Genomic DNA, 18,007 nt, shown 5'->3' with positions numbered 1-18,007 from the left:
ACACTGGCCGCGTGGTATGGTAAGAGCACGCTTCGCATGATGAGCAACTGCCACACTGTCTTCCGAAGTGGCTGCACCATTCTGCGTTCCCACCAGCAATAAATGAGAGTTACTGTTGTTCCACATTCTCACCAGCTTTGGTGTTGTCAGTGGGCTGGGTTTTGGCCATTTTAACAAGTGTGTAGTGGTATCTCATTATTTGAGCCATTTCTTTTCTTTCACACAAAGAATTTATGAGCTAGCTGCCTCTGATATATCAAGAAAGCCCTGAAGTTGGATTTTTACAAGAGCAACAAGATATAAAGAACCGTGGAAAGTCAACAAAAAATAAGCACTTTACCTATGTCTAAGCTTGGTATTTACAAAACATTCTGTTTTCTTGTTATTTTGTGTGTTTTTTTGCGGTACGCGGGCCTCTCACTGTTGTGGCCTCTCCTGTTGCGGAGCACAGGCTCTGGACGCGCAGGCTCAGCGGCCATGGCTCACGGGCCCAGCCGCTCCGCGGCATGTGGGATCTTCCACGGACCGGAGCACGAACCCGTGTCCCCTGCACCGGCAGGCGGACTCTCAACCACTGCACCACCAGGTAAGCCCTTTACAAAGCATTTTCATGATTATTGTATCTCTTCATTCTTCACTCTGCTATATTCAAAACTGGGAGTTGTGTCCATTTTGACTGGAAAACAGAAGCCAAACCAATGCACCTGTGCAAGCTCTCCTGACATTTTTATTGCTCTTTTGTGATTGGGTCAGTAGGCTATGAAATTGACTTATCTCTCCTTAAAATTTTGTGTTAAGTGAAGGGTAAAGCAAATTTACTAACATATGCCAAGTTCTGCTCCAGGCTTTAGAGACATAGAGCTGAATACGTCCCTCAAGGAGCGTTCGACCCGACAAAAAGGCGTAAAGACTAGGCCAGTGGAACCTCAGGATAAAACAGACCAGGCCTTTTACCCTGGGGATGGCGGGGCGGGGGCTTGGTCTGGTGAAAAGACATCCAGACACGTCTGACCGTTATCCGAAAAGGAACAAAAATAAGCCTGTAAGGGGCTTCCCTGCTGGCTCAGTGGTTAAGAATCCGCCTGCCAGTGCAGAGGACACGTGTTCTAGCCCTGGTCCGGAAAGGATCCCACACGCCGCGGAGCAACTAAGCCCATGTACCACAACTACTGGCCTGTGCTCTAGAGCCCGCCAGCCACAACTACTGAGCCCGCGTGCCACAACTACTGAAGCCCGTGTGCCTAGAGCCCGTTCTCCGCAACAAGAGAAGCCACCGCAATGAGAAGCCCGCGCAACCGCAACAAAGAATAGCCCCCGCTCGTCTCAACTAGAGAAAGACCTGCACGCAGCAATGGAAACCCAACTCAGCCTAAAATCAAATAAAAATATATTTTTTTAAAAAAAGAGAAAAGAAAATAAGCCAGTAAGACATTAGGGAGGGGTCCAGTCGTGGTAGTAAACAGGATGGGGCTATCAGCGATGGACCAGGAATGTCTCATACTTTGAGTACATTATTACGTAGGGCTGTCCCCGTTTACTGTAGGAAGACAGCGTTGACATCTTCAAAAGATGGAAACCCTTTAAGAGAAGCCCTTTAGGAGGAGGGAGCACCAGAAGGGCTCACCTCCAAAGCCAGGGTAGCGGACAGGCTCAGCACGAGGGTGAAGCGGGAGAGGCAATATGAGAGCGCGCGCGTACGCGCGTGGGGTAGCCGTTAGGCGCACCACAAGGGTGAAAGGGGAGGGGGATAAGGGAGTTCGTGCGTGCGCGTCCGCGCGTGCGTGGGTAGCGGAGGCGAGCAGCACGGGGTGAAGGGGGAGGGGGATAAGGGAGCTCGTGCATTCACGTCCGCGCGCGCGTGGGTAGCGGAGGGGCGCAGCGCAGAGGAGTAGGAGGAGGGGAGGAAAAGGGAGAGCGTGCGCGCGCGCGTGGGTGTGAGTGTGTGCGCGCGCGGCCGTGGTAGAGCGAAGCGCGTCGCCCTCTATTGACGTGCGCGCGCCCGCACCTAGTTCTACCAGCGGCGTGACCGTAAAGAGGCACGGCCGTGTCGTGAAAGGGGCCGCAACACGCAGGGCGCTGGTTGACGGCCGCGACTCCATTTTGTCCTCCGGTTCTTTGCTCGTAAGTCGCTTGTTTCCGTGGCTTCTGTGAGCCTAAAAGTTTAAAAGGGGTAAAAGTTTTAAAGAATATTCTGGAAGTGTGTTGGTAAGCATAGCGAGTCTCCATTTTCTCTCTGCAGCCGACTTGCGTCCTGCGGTTCCGGAATAGCGGGGGAAGATGCGGCCCTTGGACATCGTGGAGCTGGCGGAGCCGGAGGAGGTGGAGGTGCTGGAGCCCGAGGAGGACTTCGAGCAGTTCCTGCTCCCGGTCATCAACGAGATGCGCGAGGACATCGCGGCGCTGAGCCGCGAGCACGGGAGAGCCTACCTGCGGAACCGGAGCAAGCTGTGGGAGATGGATAGTATGCTCATCCAGATCAAGACGCAGGTGGAGGCCTCGGAGGAGAGCGCGCTCAACCATCTGCAGAACGCGGACGACGGAGTCGAGGGCAGAGGGACCAAACGGTGCGAGAAGGCGGAGGAGAAGGCCAAGGAGATCGCGAAGATGGCAGAGATGCTGGTGGAGCTGGTCCGGCGGATAGAGAAGAGCGAGTCGTCCTGAAGGAGGGTCGGCGGTAAGGCGGGGACCGGCGGGAGCCGCACGGAGGTCCCAGGCGTTGCCCGACGCTTGGGTCAGCTTCGGGGACATTTATTTACTAATGATCCGCGGGGGATGGGAGTTGGGAGAAGAGAATAAAGGCGTGCTCAATTTTCATTTTAGGAGGTGTTAGTAGGTACCGTTTATTTATTTTTGTTGCGTTTCTGGTAATTTGGGGGAACAGGTTGGTTGGTTGGTTGGTTTTGACTTGTACGTGTTTGCTTGAAACCAAAGGTCACGATCAATAGGATAACTGTAGGGTAATAAGCAACAAAATCACAATACAGGCCATTGAGCAAAGGGGGGGTAGAAATACAGAATTGTCAGAGGGAAGGCCATTATTGGACGCTTCCAGATTTTGCTGGAAGACTGGAAGGGGTCAGGTGGCATGCAGCCTGCAGGCTGAGTTTGTGAGGGTTTCTCACTTCCTAATGATGAATTCTCCCAATTGCACTTTAGGTTTACAGCCAGTGGATTCTGGTCAACTGATGGAGATTGGCTGACACCCTGGAGAAGCTGAAACCAGAGAGCCTTTTGTTTTCTCTTTTTTTCTCTGTCTACACTCTGTCCTCACACTACGTTTCTGCTATGGTCTGTGGTTAATGACCTCAGTATGAGTTTTGACTGTTAAATGTTTTCGTTTGGGGAGGTAACTTTGATTTGGAAAATGCTCTCACAAGAATTAGGGCCTAGATTGTAAGCTGTCGCAGCAGTCACATTTGTTCCTGGGCTTTCGTTATTTCTAAATTTTTGAGGTGCTTTGCTCTTTCTTGTGTGACCTGATAGCTCCCTGGAACTTTGGGTCTGTGTGTAACAGATGAGACTCAGTTGGAGTTCTCCGGCTCTGAAGGTGTTGAAGGAACTGCATTATTTCTAGAAGACGACTCCATGCAGCGATTGCCAACGAAGCTGAAGAACGGACCAGACTTCAATTGGGAATGAGGAGGGGGCTGATCTGGCTGGGACTGATGAACCAAAAGAAGGGCTGCGGGATGGTGTTGTGTTTGGGGACTTTAATTTCTATGTGAGACCAAAGGAGGAGAGATGTGTTTTGTTCAAATTTTAGGTTTTATGCGGCACACTGATGTAACTTGTCTGGTCAGATTGTTTGGACAACCTAACTCAGCTTTATGTGACATGGAACCTAGACTAGGAGACGAGATAGGTCTTGGTATTCTGTGTAATCGATGTAATATCCTGATGCATTTCAGGGGATTCTGGACATAAACTGAAAGCGATATTTGCAAAGGCCCTTGAGGGTCTGGGGAAGAAAAGCAAGGGCTGTCTGTTTTGGACCCTAAACTGGACAGGGACTAGGTGTCTTCAAGATTCATAAGTTGTCTAGCTGTAAGTTCATTTCAGTAGCAGACCTGACAAGTATTTGAGGTCAAAACCCTACCGTGTGTTTAAAAAAAATTTTACCATGTTAATAAAAGTATTCATTTGCTTGAAAAGACAAGGCTTAAAAGGTTATTGACTGAGAAATATTGTTTCTTTAAAAATGAAATTTTTCTCCTTGAATGTTATCTTTGCTAAATGGGGGGTGAATTTCTTATGGTTTTGGAGGCTCTCAGTAAGCCTTGATCATAGGGAAGGTTCATCTCTGCGTGCTGCTATGGAAACTGGCTGAGGAGAGAGCGTGCAGTAGTCCCTCCTATCAGCAGTGGGTTGGTTCCAGGACCCCCCCCCCCCCCACAGATACCAAAATCCAGGGCTGGTCAAGTTCATTATATCAGATGACATAGTACAGTCAGCCCTCCAGTCCTCTGTGTCTACAATTGTGCATCCCGCAGAACTTAACCTGTATGCTAATTTTCACCTTAAAGTCTGCTTCCTGGGAATCCAGCTGATAGCAAATGTGAAACAATAGTAACCATGTGTCCCAAGCTGGATACCATGTCTTAGAGCACTGAGTGGGGGAAGGCAAGGAAAGCATTTCAGAGCAAGTAACTGGTGACCTTGGCCTTGAAGGCTGGGTACAGCTTCCAAGGAGGAGGAGAGAATGGGGGACATCCCACACATAGGGAACCGTAGGAGAAAAAGCCAGTAGTGGGCAGGAGTGGATATGATGAATAAAGAACCAGGAAGAACAACCACCAAAAAAGCTACATTTGCCAAAACTAGGACCTGTGCTAAGTAGACTACACTTCGTTCTTATTTCACTAGTTTTCCAGTAATTCTTTTTTTCTGTCTCAGGATACCACATTTCATTTGGTAATTTATATTTAAAAGATGTAATACAAATGGCACAGAATTCAAAAGAAAAAAAAAATGATCCCGGGCTTCGCTGGTGGCGCAGTGGTTGAGAGTCCACCTGCCAATGCAGGAGACACAGGTTCGAGCCCTGGTCTGGGAGGATCCCACATGCCGCGGAGCAACTAGGCCCGTGAGCCACAAGTACTGAGCCTGCACGTCTGGAGCCTGTGCTCCGCAGCGAGAGGCCGCGACAGTGAGAGGCCCGCGCACCGCGATGAAGAGGGGCCCCCGCTCGCCGCAACTAGAGAAAGCCCTCACGCAGAAACGAAGACCCAACACAGCAAAAATAAATAAATTAATAAACTCCTACCCCCAACATCTTAAAAAAAAAAAAGTGATCCCCTCTTCTCCCTAGCATCCTAGGAAGACAGTCATTCACCAGTGTCTTTCCGATGTGACAAATGTCCTCTTGTATCAAAGCGCTATTACAAGAAGAAGCACGGGGGCTGTGGGAGCGTGGAGGTCTGGAGAGGCATTCAGGAAGAGAAACCAGGTATTATGTAACAACCTCTGAAGAGATACGGATGGAGGCAAAGTGTGTGGAATGCTCAAAATCTGCCGGTCCCCCCCTTGATCAGAATCAGGCCCGGGAGATCACAAAGTAGTGCTAAAGAGGCGTCTGCGTCTGGTTTCATCAGCTGAGATGACCCCTGGGAAGAAAGCCGATTTAACTAGTGGACACTACAGTAGGACTGGCAACAGCCACGGACACATTCACCTCTGGGGCCGGGGGCGTGGGGAGCATTAGTGAAAGTCTGACTCCAGGTGAAGGGAGGTGGGTCTAAAGTGTTTTTAACCTTGCCAGAGATAAAACCTCGGGAGTCCAGGGGGCTGGGAAACAGGAGACCTGGCCCCCAGGCAGCCTGCTGTCTGTGTGATCTTGGGCAGGTACTGGCTTGTGTCTGAGGTTCATTTCCAACCCTGGCATTCTGTGTGACTTCTAGATAAAGCTCATCTGCGGTAAAAATGCCGTAGGTATCGTGAGTGCTGTTCACCAAATAAATTCCAATTCCTCATCTTTCACACGTCTAGTCAGATTGTACTCCCTTGCCCCCCAGTGGTGGTGGTGCTGTGTGTGTGTGTGTGTGTGTGTGTGTGTGTGTGTGTGTGTGAGTGTGTGTGAGTCATTCTAGCCGTGAATTGTGAGGGAAAGTAACATACAGTCACATCCAAGCCACAGCCTCCAACATGAGACCCTCCAAGGTTCTCTTCTGGCACAGGGACCAACAACCTTCAAGATGGTGGCCTGTGTTCCTTGCCAACCAATGATGAACAGGTAGCACCAACAAGGAAAAGCCTTCGTTGTTTTAAGGCACTGAGATCTGGGTATTTTTTGTTAGGATGACACAACCGAGACTGAGATGACTGATACTTTCATTTTTCTCCTATCCTGTGTTTGGATGAAAGGCTTTTCCTTCTCCCTGAGGCCTATATCCTCACTTTTCGTCACATGTCCCACTAGCTCAGGGCATTGTCTGAAAAATGATCTTTCTTATTCATTCGTAGCTGTTTGCTCTCCTCTGCCCTCTTTTTTTTTTTTTTTTTTTTTGTGGCTGCACCGCATGGCAAGTGGGATCTTAGTTCCCCAACCAGGGATCAAACCCGAGCCCCTTGCATTGGAAGTACGGAGGACCACCAGGGAAGCCCCTCCTCTGCCCTCTAATGACTCCAAGGCAAAAGAAAGCCCAAATTCACCCTCCCCCTTCCAGGCAGCAGATAAACACGAGATTCCACCATCTTCCAGAGATAAGTGGGGATTTGTTATCTGCTTAACACTGTAGCCAGATAACTATAAATGCAAACAGGGCTTGCTTCAGTCGCTGCCCAAAGTAAGACCCTCCCCTGGTCACTTCTATTTTCCCCTTCTCTGATCCCCGTAATGCTCTGTAGTTCCTTTCTCCTGATTTATATCCCTATTCCTTCCTTCCTTCAAACTCTCTGTGATTCACAAATCCTCCCTTTCTGTTATTCCCAAACTCACCTGTATTTTTTGCCTCTTCAAAGAACGTTTCCTTACCACCTATAACAGTTGAGACTGGGCTCCCCCAAGTCCTGGACTTTCCTGCAGCCTCACTGGTGATGGTCCCTAGCAACACCCAAATGATCAAGGGCTGCATTTTTTTTTAACATCTTTATTGGAGTATAATTGCTTTACAATGGTGTGTTAGTTTCTGCTTTATAACAAAGTGAATCAGCTATACATATACATGTATCCCCATATCTCCTCCCTCTTGCGTCTCCCTCCCTCCCACCCTCCCTATCCCACGCCTCTAGGTGGTCACAAAGCACGGAGCTGATCTCCCCCGTACTATGTTGCTGCTTCCCACTAGCTAGCTATTTTACATTTGGTAGTGTATATGTGTCCATGCCACTTTCTCACTTCGTCCCAGCTTACCCTTCTCCCTTCCCGTGTCCTCAAGTCCATTCTCTGCTTTTGCATCTTTATTCCTGTCCTGCCCCTATGTTCTTCAGAACCACATTTTCTTTTTTTTTAGATTCCATATATATGTGTTAGCATACGGTATTTGTTTTTCTCTTTCTGACTTACTTCACTCTGTATGACAGACTCTAGGTCCATCCATCTCACTACAAATAACTCAATTTCGTTTCGTTTTATGGCTGAGTAATATTCCATTGTATATACGTGCCACATCTTCTTTATCCATTCGTCTGTTGAGGGACACTTAGGTTGCTTCCACCTCCTGGCTATTGTAAATAGAGCTGCAATGAACATTGTGGTACATGACTCTTTTTGAATTATGGTTTTCTCAGGGTATATGCCCAGTAGTGAGATTGCTGGGTCGTATGGTAGTTCTATTTGTAGTTTTTTAAGGAACCTCCATACTGTTCTCCATATTGGCTGTATCAGTTTACATTCCCACCAACGGTGCAAGAGGGTTCCCTTTTCTCCACACCCTCTCCAGCATTTATTGTTTGTAGATTTTTTGATGATGGCCATTCTGACAGGTGTGAGGTGATACCTTATTGTAGTTTTTTGTTTTTGTTTTTGTTTTTGTCTTTGCGGTACGCGGGCCTCTCACTGTTGTGGCCTCTTCTGTTGTGGTCTCTTCCGTTGAGGAGCACAGGCTCTGGACACGCAGGCTTAGCCGCCATGGCTCACGGGCCCAGCCGCTCCGCGGCATGTGGGATCTTCCCGGACCGGGGTACGAACCCGTGTTCCCTGAATCGGCAGGTGGACTCTCAACCACTGCGCCACCAGGGAAGCCCTCTCATTGTAGTTTTGATTTGCATTTCTCTAATGATTAGTGATGTTGAGCATCCTTTCATGTGTTTGTTGCCAATCTGTATATCTTCTTTGGAGAAATGTCTACTTAGGTGTTCTGCCCATTTTTGGATTGGGTTGTTTGTTTTTTTGATATTGAGTTGCATGAACTGCTTGTATATTTTGGAGATTAATCCTTTGTCAGTTGCTTTGTTTGCAAATATTTTCTCCTATTCTGAGGGTTGTCTTTTCATCTTGTTTATTGTCTCCTTTGCTGTGCAAAAGCTTTTAAGTTTCATTTGGTCCCATTTGTTTATTTTTGTAAGGGCTGCATTTTTGACAGAGAGGAGTGGAGGGGCAATAAAGGGAAACAGGAGTAAGAGGTAGGGGTTGTGTTGAGGGCGTTATTGCAGCCATGACCATGCACAGTAAGTGGATGCTGGGGAAGTGCAGAGCAGGGGAGCTGCAGGAGAAAGCCGTTCAAGGGAGCTGAGGGCCCAGTGAGGTTTTAAAAAGGGTGCCGGGCTTCCCTGGTGGCACAGTGGTTAAGAGTCCGCCTGCCAGTGCAGGGGACACGGGTTCGTGCCCCGGTCCGGGAGGATCCCACATGCCACGGAGCGGCTAGGCCCGTGAGCCACAACTACTGAGCCTGCGCGTCTGGAGCCTGTGCTCTGCAACGGGAGAGGCCGTGACAGTGAGAGGCCCGCGCAACGCGATGAAGAGTGGCCCCCGCTCGCCACAACTGGAGAAAGCCCACGCACAGAAATGAAGACCCAACACAGCCAAAAATAAATAAATAAATTTAAAAAGGGTGCCAGGGGCTGCCCTGGTGGTGCAGTGGTTAAGAATCCACCTGCCAATGCAGGGGACACGGGTTCGAGCCCTGGTCTGGGAAGATCCCACATGCCACAGAGCAACTAAGCCCGTGCGCCACAACTACTGAACCTGCGCTCTAGAGCCCACGTGCCACAACTACTGAAGCCCACACAACTAGAACCCGTGCTCCGCAACAAGAGAAGCCACTGCGCTGAGAAGCACGTGCACCACAACGAAGAGTAGCTGCCGCTCGCCGCAACTAGAGAAAGCCTGCGCGCGGCAACGAAGACCCCGCACAGCCTAAAATAAACAAATAAATTTATAAATAAATATACTTATTTAAAAAATAAAAAGGGTGGTAGCGACTGTAGTGAAAGCGATGGAAGGATGGGGTCAGAAAAGAGGAGGGCCGAGCAGGTACCGAGCAGATTGGGGGCAGTAACAAGCCCTAAGTCACCCTTGGGAATGAGTGGCCAAGGGGCATGGAGTTGCTTATTGGATATGAAGAGGCCAAGGACCTGGGGGCCCATGTGTGGAATGGTGGCCGTGTGAGCGTGGAACTCACCTAGGATGATGGCGGCAGGATATGGGGCGGGAGGAGAGCCAGGAGCCAGCTGGGAAAGCCTGCAATGAACGAGGGGAATCCAGTGGGTTGGGGGAGGGGGGTTGGAGGATGACAAAGGAAGAGGGCGTTCAGATGAGCAGCAAGCTCTCCGAGGCATGTCACATTAGACAAGAGGGAGGACAAGGTAGTGTAGCCACTGCCAGGGGAGGAGGCTGGCCCCAACTCCTGAGCCTACGTGAGGAACGCAGGGAAATGAGCAGCTTTCCCTCCACAGGCCTGAGTACAAAGTTGGCCTAATTCTCCGTGGACAGTCCAGCAAGCAGCAAGGTGGGGTGGAGGGCGGGACACCGGGCACATGCTAACAATGGCTCACTAGCTTCTACAGGCCCAGGAGAGGGCTCGGGGGTGGAGAGCGTTATGGAAACTTGTCATAAGATTTAGCACCCTAGGCTCTCACTTGCTTCATCCACGGGAGAAACAGGAGTGACTAGTCCTGAACCTAGTCTCTGAAGGAGGACGGGCATGGCCTTGGCATGAGCACCATGACTGAGCCAAAGAAGCAGCCGCTGAAGGTCGTCACTCAGCTGTGCTTCCTGAGTAGCTTCTTTGAAGGAGGTCAGAGAGGCCGCCACTACTGGTCATTTGGGGTTGAAAATGGCAAGGATGTCTGCACCCCAAACTGAAACAGTTATAAGAGACGGCTCCAGAAGAAACTGTCTTCCAGATGAGATGAGACCAAGACCCCAAGATCTTTTTCAAGCATCTCCTTTAAAGGTTCTTTCCCAGACAGTGAATGCCAGACAAGCAGCAAAGACCAGATGATAACTGTCACCTTCCTATCAAAGCCACTTGTTCACATGGACACCACTGAGCTGAAAGAATCAGGAAGGACAGGGCACAGAGACCACTGAACAGAAAACCAGAGTCTTCCTGAGACTTTTGTCTGTGATTACCCTGCATTGGAACTGACTGACAGTAAACAGACAGGAAGCATCATAGGGTATTGAAGAAATTACATTGCCAAAGGAATTCCAGGCCAGGTGTGGCAAATCCTGCAGTTGTCCAGCGTCTGGAGGAACTCCTGAGTCTGGTGCTTGCAGCAGCAGGAAGCAGGCTTCCAGAGCTGCATTACCGGGACTTCCTTGCTGGTGCATTGGTTAGGAATCCGCCTGCCAGTGCAGAGGACACGGGTTCAACCCCTGGTCCAGGAAGGTCCCACATGCCACGGAGCAACTAAGCCCGTGAGCCACAACTACTGAGCCCACGTGCTGCAACTACTGAAGCCTGCGCACCTAGAGCCCGTGCTCCGCAACAAGAGAAGCCACCACAATAAGAAGTCCACGCACTGCAATGAAGAGTAACCCCCCGCTGGCTGCAACTAGAGAAAGCCCACGCGCAGCAACAAAGACCCAACGCAGCCCCCAAAATTAAATAAATAAAATGAATAAATTAAAAAAGTCTTTTTTAAAAAAAACAACAACAAAGCTGTGTTACCCGCAAAAGGGTGCACTTCCCAGGGCATATTTCACACATGGCCTGGGAAGATGAGAGACAAGGAAGAGCCTCCCTTAGATGAAGTATGGGAAGCCAAAGTCTTCTGAGGTTCTGAGTCTAGTTATGTTATAAAGTTGAGAGTGGCCCTGTGTGCCGGAACGCTTAAACAGGTCAGCTGCCGTCACCCCATTTCTTCACACAGTGCCCAGGAGACAGGCTTCCAACAGGCCACTCTGAAGCCAACCTCCTTTGGCAGAGAGGGAGTCTGTGAAGTCCCAGGCATTTAGGGCTGCGTGGGTGGGACTGGGACAAGGTGGTGGTTAGGGGTGGACAGGTGGACGAGGCTCGGGGCCCGGTCCGCCCACCCCCAGCTTTAATCAGAGCAGTCCAGTATTTCTCTGTTTCTAGGCAGTAGCTGTGTGGCCTGGGGCCACAGCACGTTCCTGTGTGCCAGATACCACTCTAAGTTCTTGAGGTGTAGTGGTCATTTAATCCTCACACAATCTAGGAGGTAGACAGATAGTATCCCTGTTTTAGAGATGAGCTCAGGTAATTTGCTCAAGATCACAGCGTAAGTGACAAAGCCAGGACACAACTGGGCAACTCAAGTCCGAGCCCAAGTCCTTAATCTCTACCGGTTTGCCTCCCAACCGACATGGGGTTGCTCACACCCTCTCATTTTCTCTTTTTCTTCTATTTATCTCCCACGCTGGCCTCTGCACTTCCCCTCTGCCCTCTCCAGTTCATTCTCCACAGAGCGACTGAGTGACCATGAAGTACACATCTTACCATGTCAGGCCCCTGCTTAAAAACCTCAGTGGCCCCCATTTCTCTTGGGATAAAGGCCGAGGTCCTTACCCTGCTCCTTTCTCATCTCGGGCCACTCTCCTGTTTCTTCTCTGCTGTCAGCCACTCCGGTCTAGTTCAGGCCCTCAGGTGCTCTGTGCCCTCTCCCGCCCTGGGGTCTTTGCACACGCTGCTCCTCTGCTTGGACGGCTCCACGCCGTCCTTCCCCTACCCTTACCCCTGTCCTAGGCGACTCCTGTTCATGCTTCAGAACGTAAATGTCTCTTCACAGAGAAACGTCACCTACTACTGTCTGAGAACATCAAGCCCCCGGGGATATCCTCTCACAGATTGTCATGATTTTTTACGATAAACAGCATTTATCATGGTCTATGATGATTTATTTGCGGGATTATTTGATTAATATTTGCCTTTATGCTAGACTGTGAGTTCCTTGGGTTAAGGAGCTTCTTTGTCTTGTTAACAGTGTATTTCAAGCACATTGTCTGGTTTATATTAGATGCTCAATAAATATTTGGAGAATGAAAAAAAAAAAAAAAGGAAGAGCCTCCCTGAGTAGTTCCCCTTAGAGAGCAAAAGCAGGAGGTGCTGCATGGGCTGAGCTGGGTCTTTGCCCTCCCACCTGTGGACTTTAAGGGCTCCTGTCAGCTAGAGGTGCTATGTGCCTCCCATTCTTCCGTTTTCTGAATGCAAGTTGTATACAGATGTCTTGTACCAACTCCTAGGCAGGTGGTTTCCCCTAAAGGGAGCGATCCAAGAGAGACAGAGAAAGCACAGGTGAAAGCTGCAGTCTTTTTTTTTTTTTTTTAATTGCACCAAGGGGCTTGTGGGATTTTAGTTCCCCGACCAGGGATTGAACCCGCACCCTGGGCAGTGAGCGCGCAGAGTCTAACCACTGGACCACCAGGGAATTCCTGAAAAGCTGCAGTCTTTTGACAACTGGATATTACAAGTGAAATGTACCATCACTTCTTCTGTACTCCTTCAGCAGGTCTGGCCCACTCTCCAAGGAAGGGGAATCAAGTTCCCCCTCCTGGGACTTCCCTGGCAGTCCATTGGTTAGGACGCTTCCACTGTAGGGGGTGTGGTTTCGACCCCTGGTCAGGGAACTAAGATCCCGCGTGCTGCATGGCGCAGCCAAAAAAAAAAAAAATTTCCACCCCTGGACAAGGGAAGTAGCAAAGAATTTGCGGACATATTTTTAAAACCACCACTGATATTATCATTACATTCCAATGAAATGTTTTTGAAACATCATAGATTTGAAAGAATCTAAAGATAAATTATCAGCATTACTAGTAGAGGTTAGCAAGTTTTCTAGAAACAAAATCAATACCTAAAAGTCAGTAGTGTTTCTATTCACCAGAGGAAATATATTTTCTTTTTCTTTTCTTTTCTTTTTTTTTTTTGGCTGCACCGCACAGGGATCGTAGTTCCCCTACCAGGGATTTAACCCGGGCCCTCGGCAGTGAAGCCTTGGAGTTCTAACCACTGGACTGCCAGGGAGTTCCCCAAAGAAATATATTTTCTAAAAGCTATCACTTGTAATACCCAAAAAGATTTTTTTATTTTTTCACTGAGGTATAGTTGATGTATAATACTGTGTTCGTTTCAGGTGTATAGCAAAGTGATTCGGTTACATATATATTTTTCAGATTCTTTTTCATTATAGGTTATTAAAACATATTAAATAGAGTTCCCTGTGCTATACAGTAAATCCTTGTTGCTTATCTATTTTATATAATATATAGTGGTGTGTATCTGTTAATCCCATACTACTAATTTATCCCCCAACCCCACTTTTCCCCTTTGGTAACCATAAGTTGGTTTTCTATGTCTGTGGGTCTATTTCTGTTTTGTAAATAAATTCACTTATATTATTCTTTACATTCCACATATAAGTGATATCATTTGGTATTTGTCTTTCTCTGTCTGACTTACTTCTGAGTAAGTCTGGCTGAGTAGTATTCCATTGTATATATGTACCACATCTTCTCTATCCATTCTTCTGTCGATGGACATTTAGGTTGCTTCCTCGTCTTGGCTTTTGTAAATAGTGCTGCTATGAACATTGGGGTGCATGTACCTTTTTTGTATTAGAGTTTTTCTCCTTATATATGCCCAGGAATGGGATTGCTGGGTCATATGGTAACTCTATTTTTAGTTTTTTAAGGAACCTCCATACTGTTCTCCATAGTGGCTATACCAATTTACATTCCCACTAACAGTGTAGGAGGAGTCCTTTTTCTCCACACCCTCTCCAGCATTTATTATTTGTAGACTTCTTGATGATGGCCATTCTGACTGGTGTGAGGTGGTAACCTCATTGTAGTTTTGATTTGCATTTCTCTAATAATTAGCGATGTTGAACATCTTTTCATGTGCGTGTTGGCCATCTGTATACCTTCTTCAGAGAAATGTCTATCTATGTCTTCTACCCATTTTTTGATTGGGTTGTTTGGTTTTTTGATGTTGAGCTGTATGAGCTGTTTGTATATTTTGGAAATTAATACCTTGACGGTTGCTTCATTTGCAAATATTCTCTCCCATTCTGTAGGTTGTCTTTTAGTTTTGCTTATGGTTTCCTTTGCTGTGCAAAATCTTCTAAGTTTGATAAGGTCCCATTTGTTTATTCAAAAAAAATTTTAATGGTGGATTATTTTCCTATGGATTTCATAATTGCCACAAACTGGGTGGCTTAGAATAATAGAAATTGATTCTCTCACAGTCCTGCAAGGTAGAAGTCAGAAATAAAGGTGTTGGCAGGACCGTGTTTCCTCTGAAGCCTCTAGGAGAGAATCTTTTCTTGCCTCTTCCAGCTTCTGGTGATTGTTGGCAGTCCCTGGCCTTCCTTGCCTTGTGGCTACATCAGTCCAATCTTTGTCTCTGTTGTCACACGACCATCTTCCCTGTGTTTCTGCATCTTTGCTCGGCCTTCACGTAAGGACACCCATCATGGATTTAGAGCCCACCCTAATCCAGTATGATCTCATCTTAACTAATTACATCTGCAAAGACCTATTTTCAATAAGGTCACATTCTGAGGGTCAGAGTGGACATGTATTTGGGGAAAGATCACTATTCAATCCAATACAAATGGTAACTATGAAATTTTAACAAAATGGATGTAAAAGCTTTATGCATAAAATTATAAAATTCTATTAAAACACAATGAGGAACAACTAAGTAGACTGAATTAGTATTGTACGTCTCGAAATTGGTCCAATGAATCAATTCAATCCCCAGAAAATCTCATCGGGTGAGTCTGTTTGATCATTTGGGTCAAAATTTAAAAATTGATTCAAATTTTAGATGAACAAGCAAAAAAGTCAGGACATTTCTGAAGAAGATCCAGGAAGGGAATCTGCCATACTTAACCAGTTATCAATACTTACTATAAAGCTAATTTAGTAATTGTCGGTGTGATCATAGCACAGAGATAAAGACCAATGGAACAAATACAGACACAAGCAAAAATAGAGACTTGACACATGACAGATGTTACAATGCAGACCAGAGGGAATGGATAAAATATTCAGTAAACAGGGCTAGGCTAACTAGCTATACATGTGGAGAAAATTGGAATTAGATTCCTGCCTCAAACCTCATTTCCAGATGGATTATCCATAAATAAGAAAAACCAAACACTAAATATTTTAGAAGAAAATATAAAGGAACATTTTTATGACTTCAGGGTAGAGAAGGATTTCTTAAAATAAGACCCAAAGAAAGCATAAAAGGAAAGCTTTATATTTTGTCTTCATCAAAATTAAAATATTAACTTCTACAAGAATGTTTAGAGCAGCATTATTCATAATAGCCAAAAGATGGAAACAACCCAAATGGCCACCAATGGGTGAATGGATAAACAAATTGTGGTATATCCATGAAATATTATTCAGCCATAAGAAGGAATGAAGTACTGATACATGTGATAACTTGGATGAAACTCGAAAATATTATCTTAACTGAAAGAAGACAGACACAAAAGGCCACATATTATATGATTCCTTTTATATGAAATGACCAAAGTAGACTGAATTGTGTCCCCTAAAATTCATATGTTTATACATAAATCTGTTGCACTTCTTTACACTAACAATGAAATATCAGAAAGGGAAAGTAAAAAAAAAAAATCCCTTTTAAAATTGCATCAAAAAAGTAAAATACTTAGGAATAAACCTAACCAAAGAGGGGAAAGATGCTGAGAACTTGATAAAGGATTGATCAACATTGATAAAGGAAATTGAAGATGATTGAAAGAAATGGAAAGATATCCCATGCTCTTGGATTGCAAGATTTAATATTATTAAAATAGCCATACTACCCAAAACAATTTACAGATTTAATGTGATCCCTATCAAATTACCCATGACATATTTCACAGAACTAGAACAAATAATCCTAAAATTTATATGGAACCACAGAAGACCCAGCAATAGTGAGGAAAAAGAAGAAAGCTGGAGGTATAACCCTCCCAGACTTCAGACAATACTACAAAGCTACAGTGATCAAAACAGCATGGCATTGGCACCAGAACAGACATGTGGATCAATGGAACAGAATAGAGAGACCAGAAATAAACCCACACACCTACAGTCAATTAATCTTAGACAAAGCTGGCAAGAATATACAATGGAGAAAAGACAGTCTCTTCAGCAAGTGGTGTTGAGAAAGCTGAACAGCTATATGTAAATCAATGAAGTTAGAACACTCCCTCACACCATACACAAAAATAAACTCAAAATGGCTTAAAGGCTTAAATATGAGACATGACACCATAAAAATCCTAGAAGACAACATAGGGAAAACATTCTCTGACATAAATCATAGCAATGTTTTCTTAGGTCAGTCTCCCAAGGCAATAGAAATAAAAGTAAAAATAAACAAATGGGACCTTATGAAACTTAAAAGCTTATGCACAGCAAAGGAAACCATACACAAAACAAAAACAACCTACAGACTGGGAGAAAATATTTGCAAACACTGTAACTGACAAGGGGCTAATTTCCAAAATATACAAACAGCTTATACAACTCAATATCAAAAAAAAAAAAAAACCCAAATGAAAAATGGACAGAAGACCTAAATAGACATTTCTCCAAAGAAGACACACAGATGGCCAACGGGCACATGAAAAGATGCTCAACATCGCTAATTATTAGAGAAAAGCAATTCAAAACTACAATGAGGTGTCACCTCACACTGGTTAGAATGGCATCATAAAAGTCTACAAACAAAAATTGCTGAAGAGGCTGTGGAGAAAAAGGGACCTTCCTACACTGTTAGTGGGAATGTAAATTGGTTCAGCCACTATGGAAAATGGTATGGAGGTTTCTTAAAAAAACAAAAAATAGAGCTACCATATGGTCCAGCAATCCCACTCCTAGGCCCAGAGAAAACTCTAATTCAAAAAATGCATTCACCCCAATGTTCATAGCAGCACTATTTACAATAGTCAAGACATGGAAACAACCTAAGTATCCATCAACAGAGGAATGGATAAAGAAGATGTGATATATATATATATATATATATATATATATATACGCAATGGAATATTACTCAGCCATAAAAAGAATGAAGTCATGCCATTTGCAGCAACATGGATAGACCTGGAGATTATCATACTGAGTGAAGTAAGTCAGACAGAGAAAGACAAATGTCACATGAGATCGCTTATATGTGGAATCTAAAAAAATGATACAAATGAACTTATTTACAAAACAGAAACAGGGACTTCCCTGGTGGTCCAGTGCTTAAGACTCCGTGCTTCCACCTCAAGGGGCACAGGTTCGATCCCTGGAGGGGGAACTAAGATCCCACATGCCACGTGGCATGGCCAAAAAAAAGAACAGAAACAAACTCACAGACATAGAAAACCAATTTATGGTTACCTGAGGGGAAAAGGGGGGAGGGATAAATTAGGAGTTTGGGATTAACAAGTACAAACTGTTTTATATAAAATAGAAAAACAACAAGGTCCTACTGTATAGCACAGGGAAATATATTCTAATATCTTGTAATAAACTATAATGGAAAAGAATCTGAAAAATAAATAAAATTCATATGTTGAAACTGTAATCCCAAATGTGACTAAGACTTTGTCTAACATTTGGGCTGTTATAACAAAATACCACAGACTGGGT

The 18,007-nt window shown here is 45.7% G+C and overlaps 1 protein-coding gene across 1 annotated transcript; it reads left to right on the top strand.

Annotated features, from left to right (window-relative positions):
* Window positions 1-1,759: 1,759 nt before the first annotated feature.
* MRFAP1 (Morf4 family associated protein 1) lies at window positions 1,760-4,168 on the top strand. Its single transcript, XM_032633547.1, has 3 exons — window positions 1,760-2,121; window positions 2,240-2,674; window positions 3,157-4,168. Exon 2 carries the CDS (start codon window positions 2,278-2,280, stop codon window positions 2,659-2,661), a length of 384 nt encoding a protein of 127 aa, XP_032489438.1. The 5' UTR covers window positions 1,760-2,121; window positions 2,240-2,277; the 3' UTR covers window positions 2,662-2,674; window positions 3,157-4,168.
* The last annotated feature ends 13,839 nt before the right edge of the window (window positions 4,169-18,007 follow it).

This window comes from Phocoena sinus, chromosome 5, assembly GCF_008692025.1.
Source record: "Phocoena sinus isolate mPhoSin1 chromosome 5, mPhoSin1.pri, whole genome shotgun sequence".
In the NCBI taxonomy this organism is placed as follows: domain Eukaryota; kingdom Metazoa; phylum Chordata; class Mammalia; order Artiodactyla; family Phocoenidae; genus Phocoena; species Phocoena sinus.
This window is presented reverse-complemented; position numbering and strand designations above follow the sequence as displayed.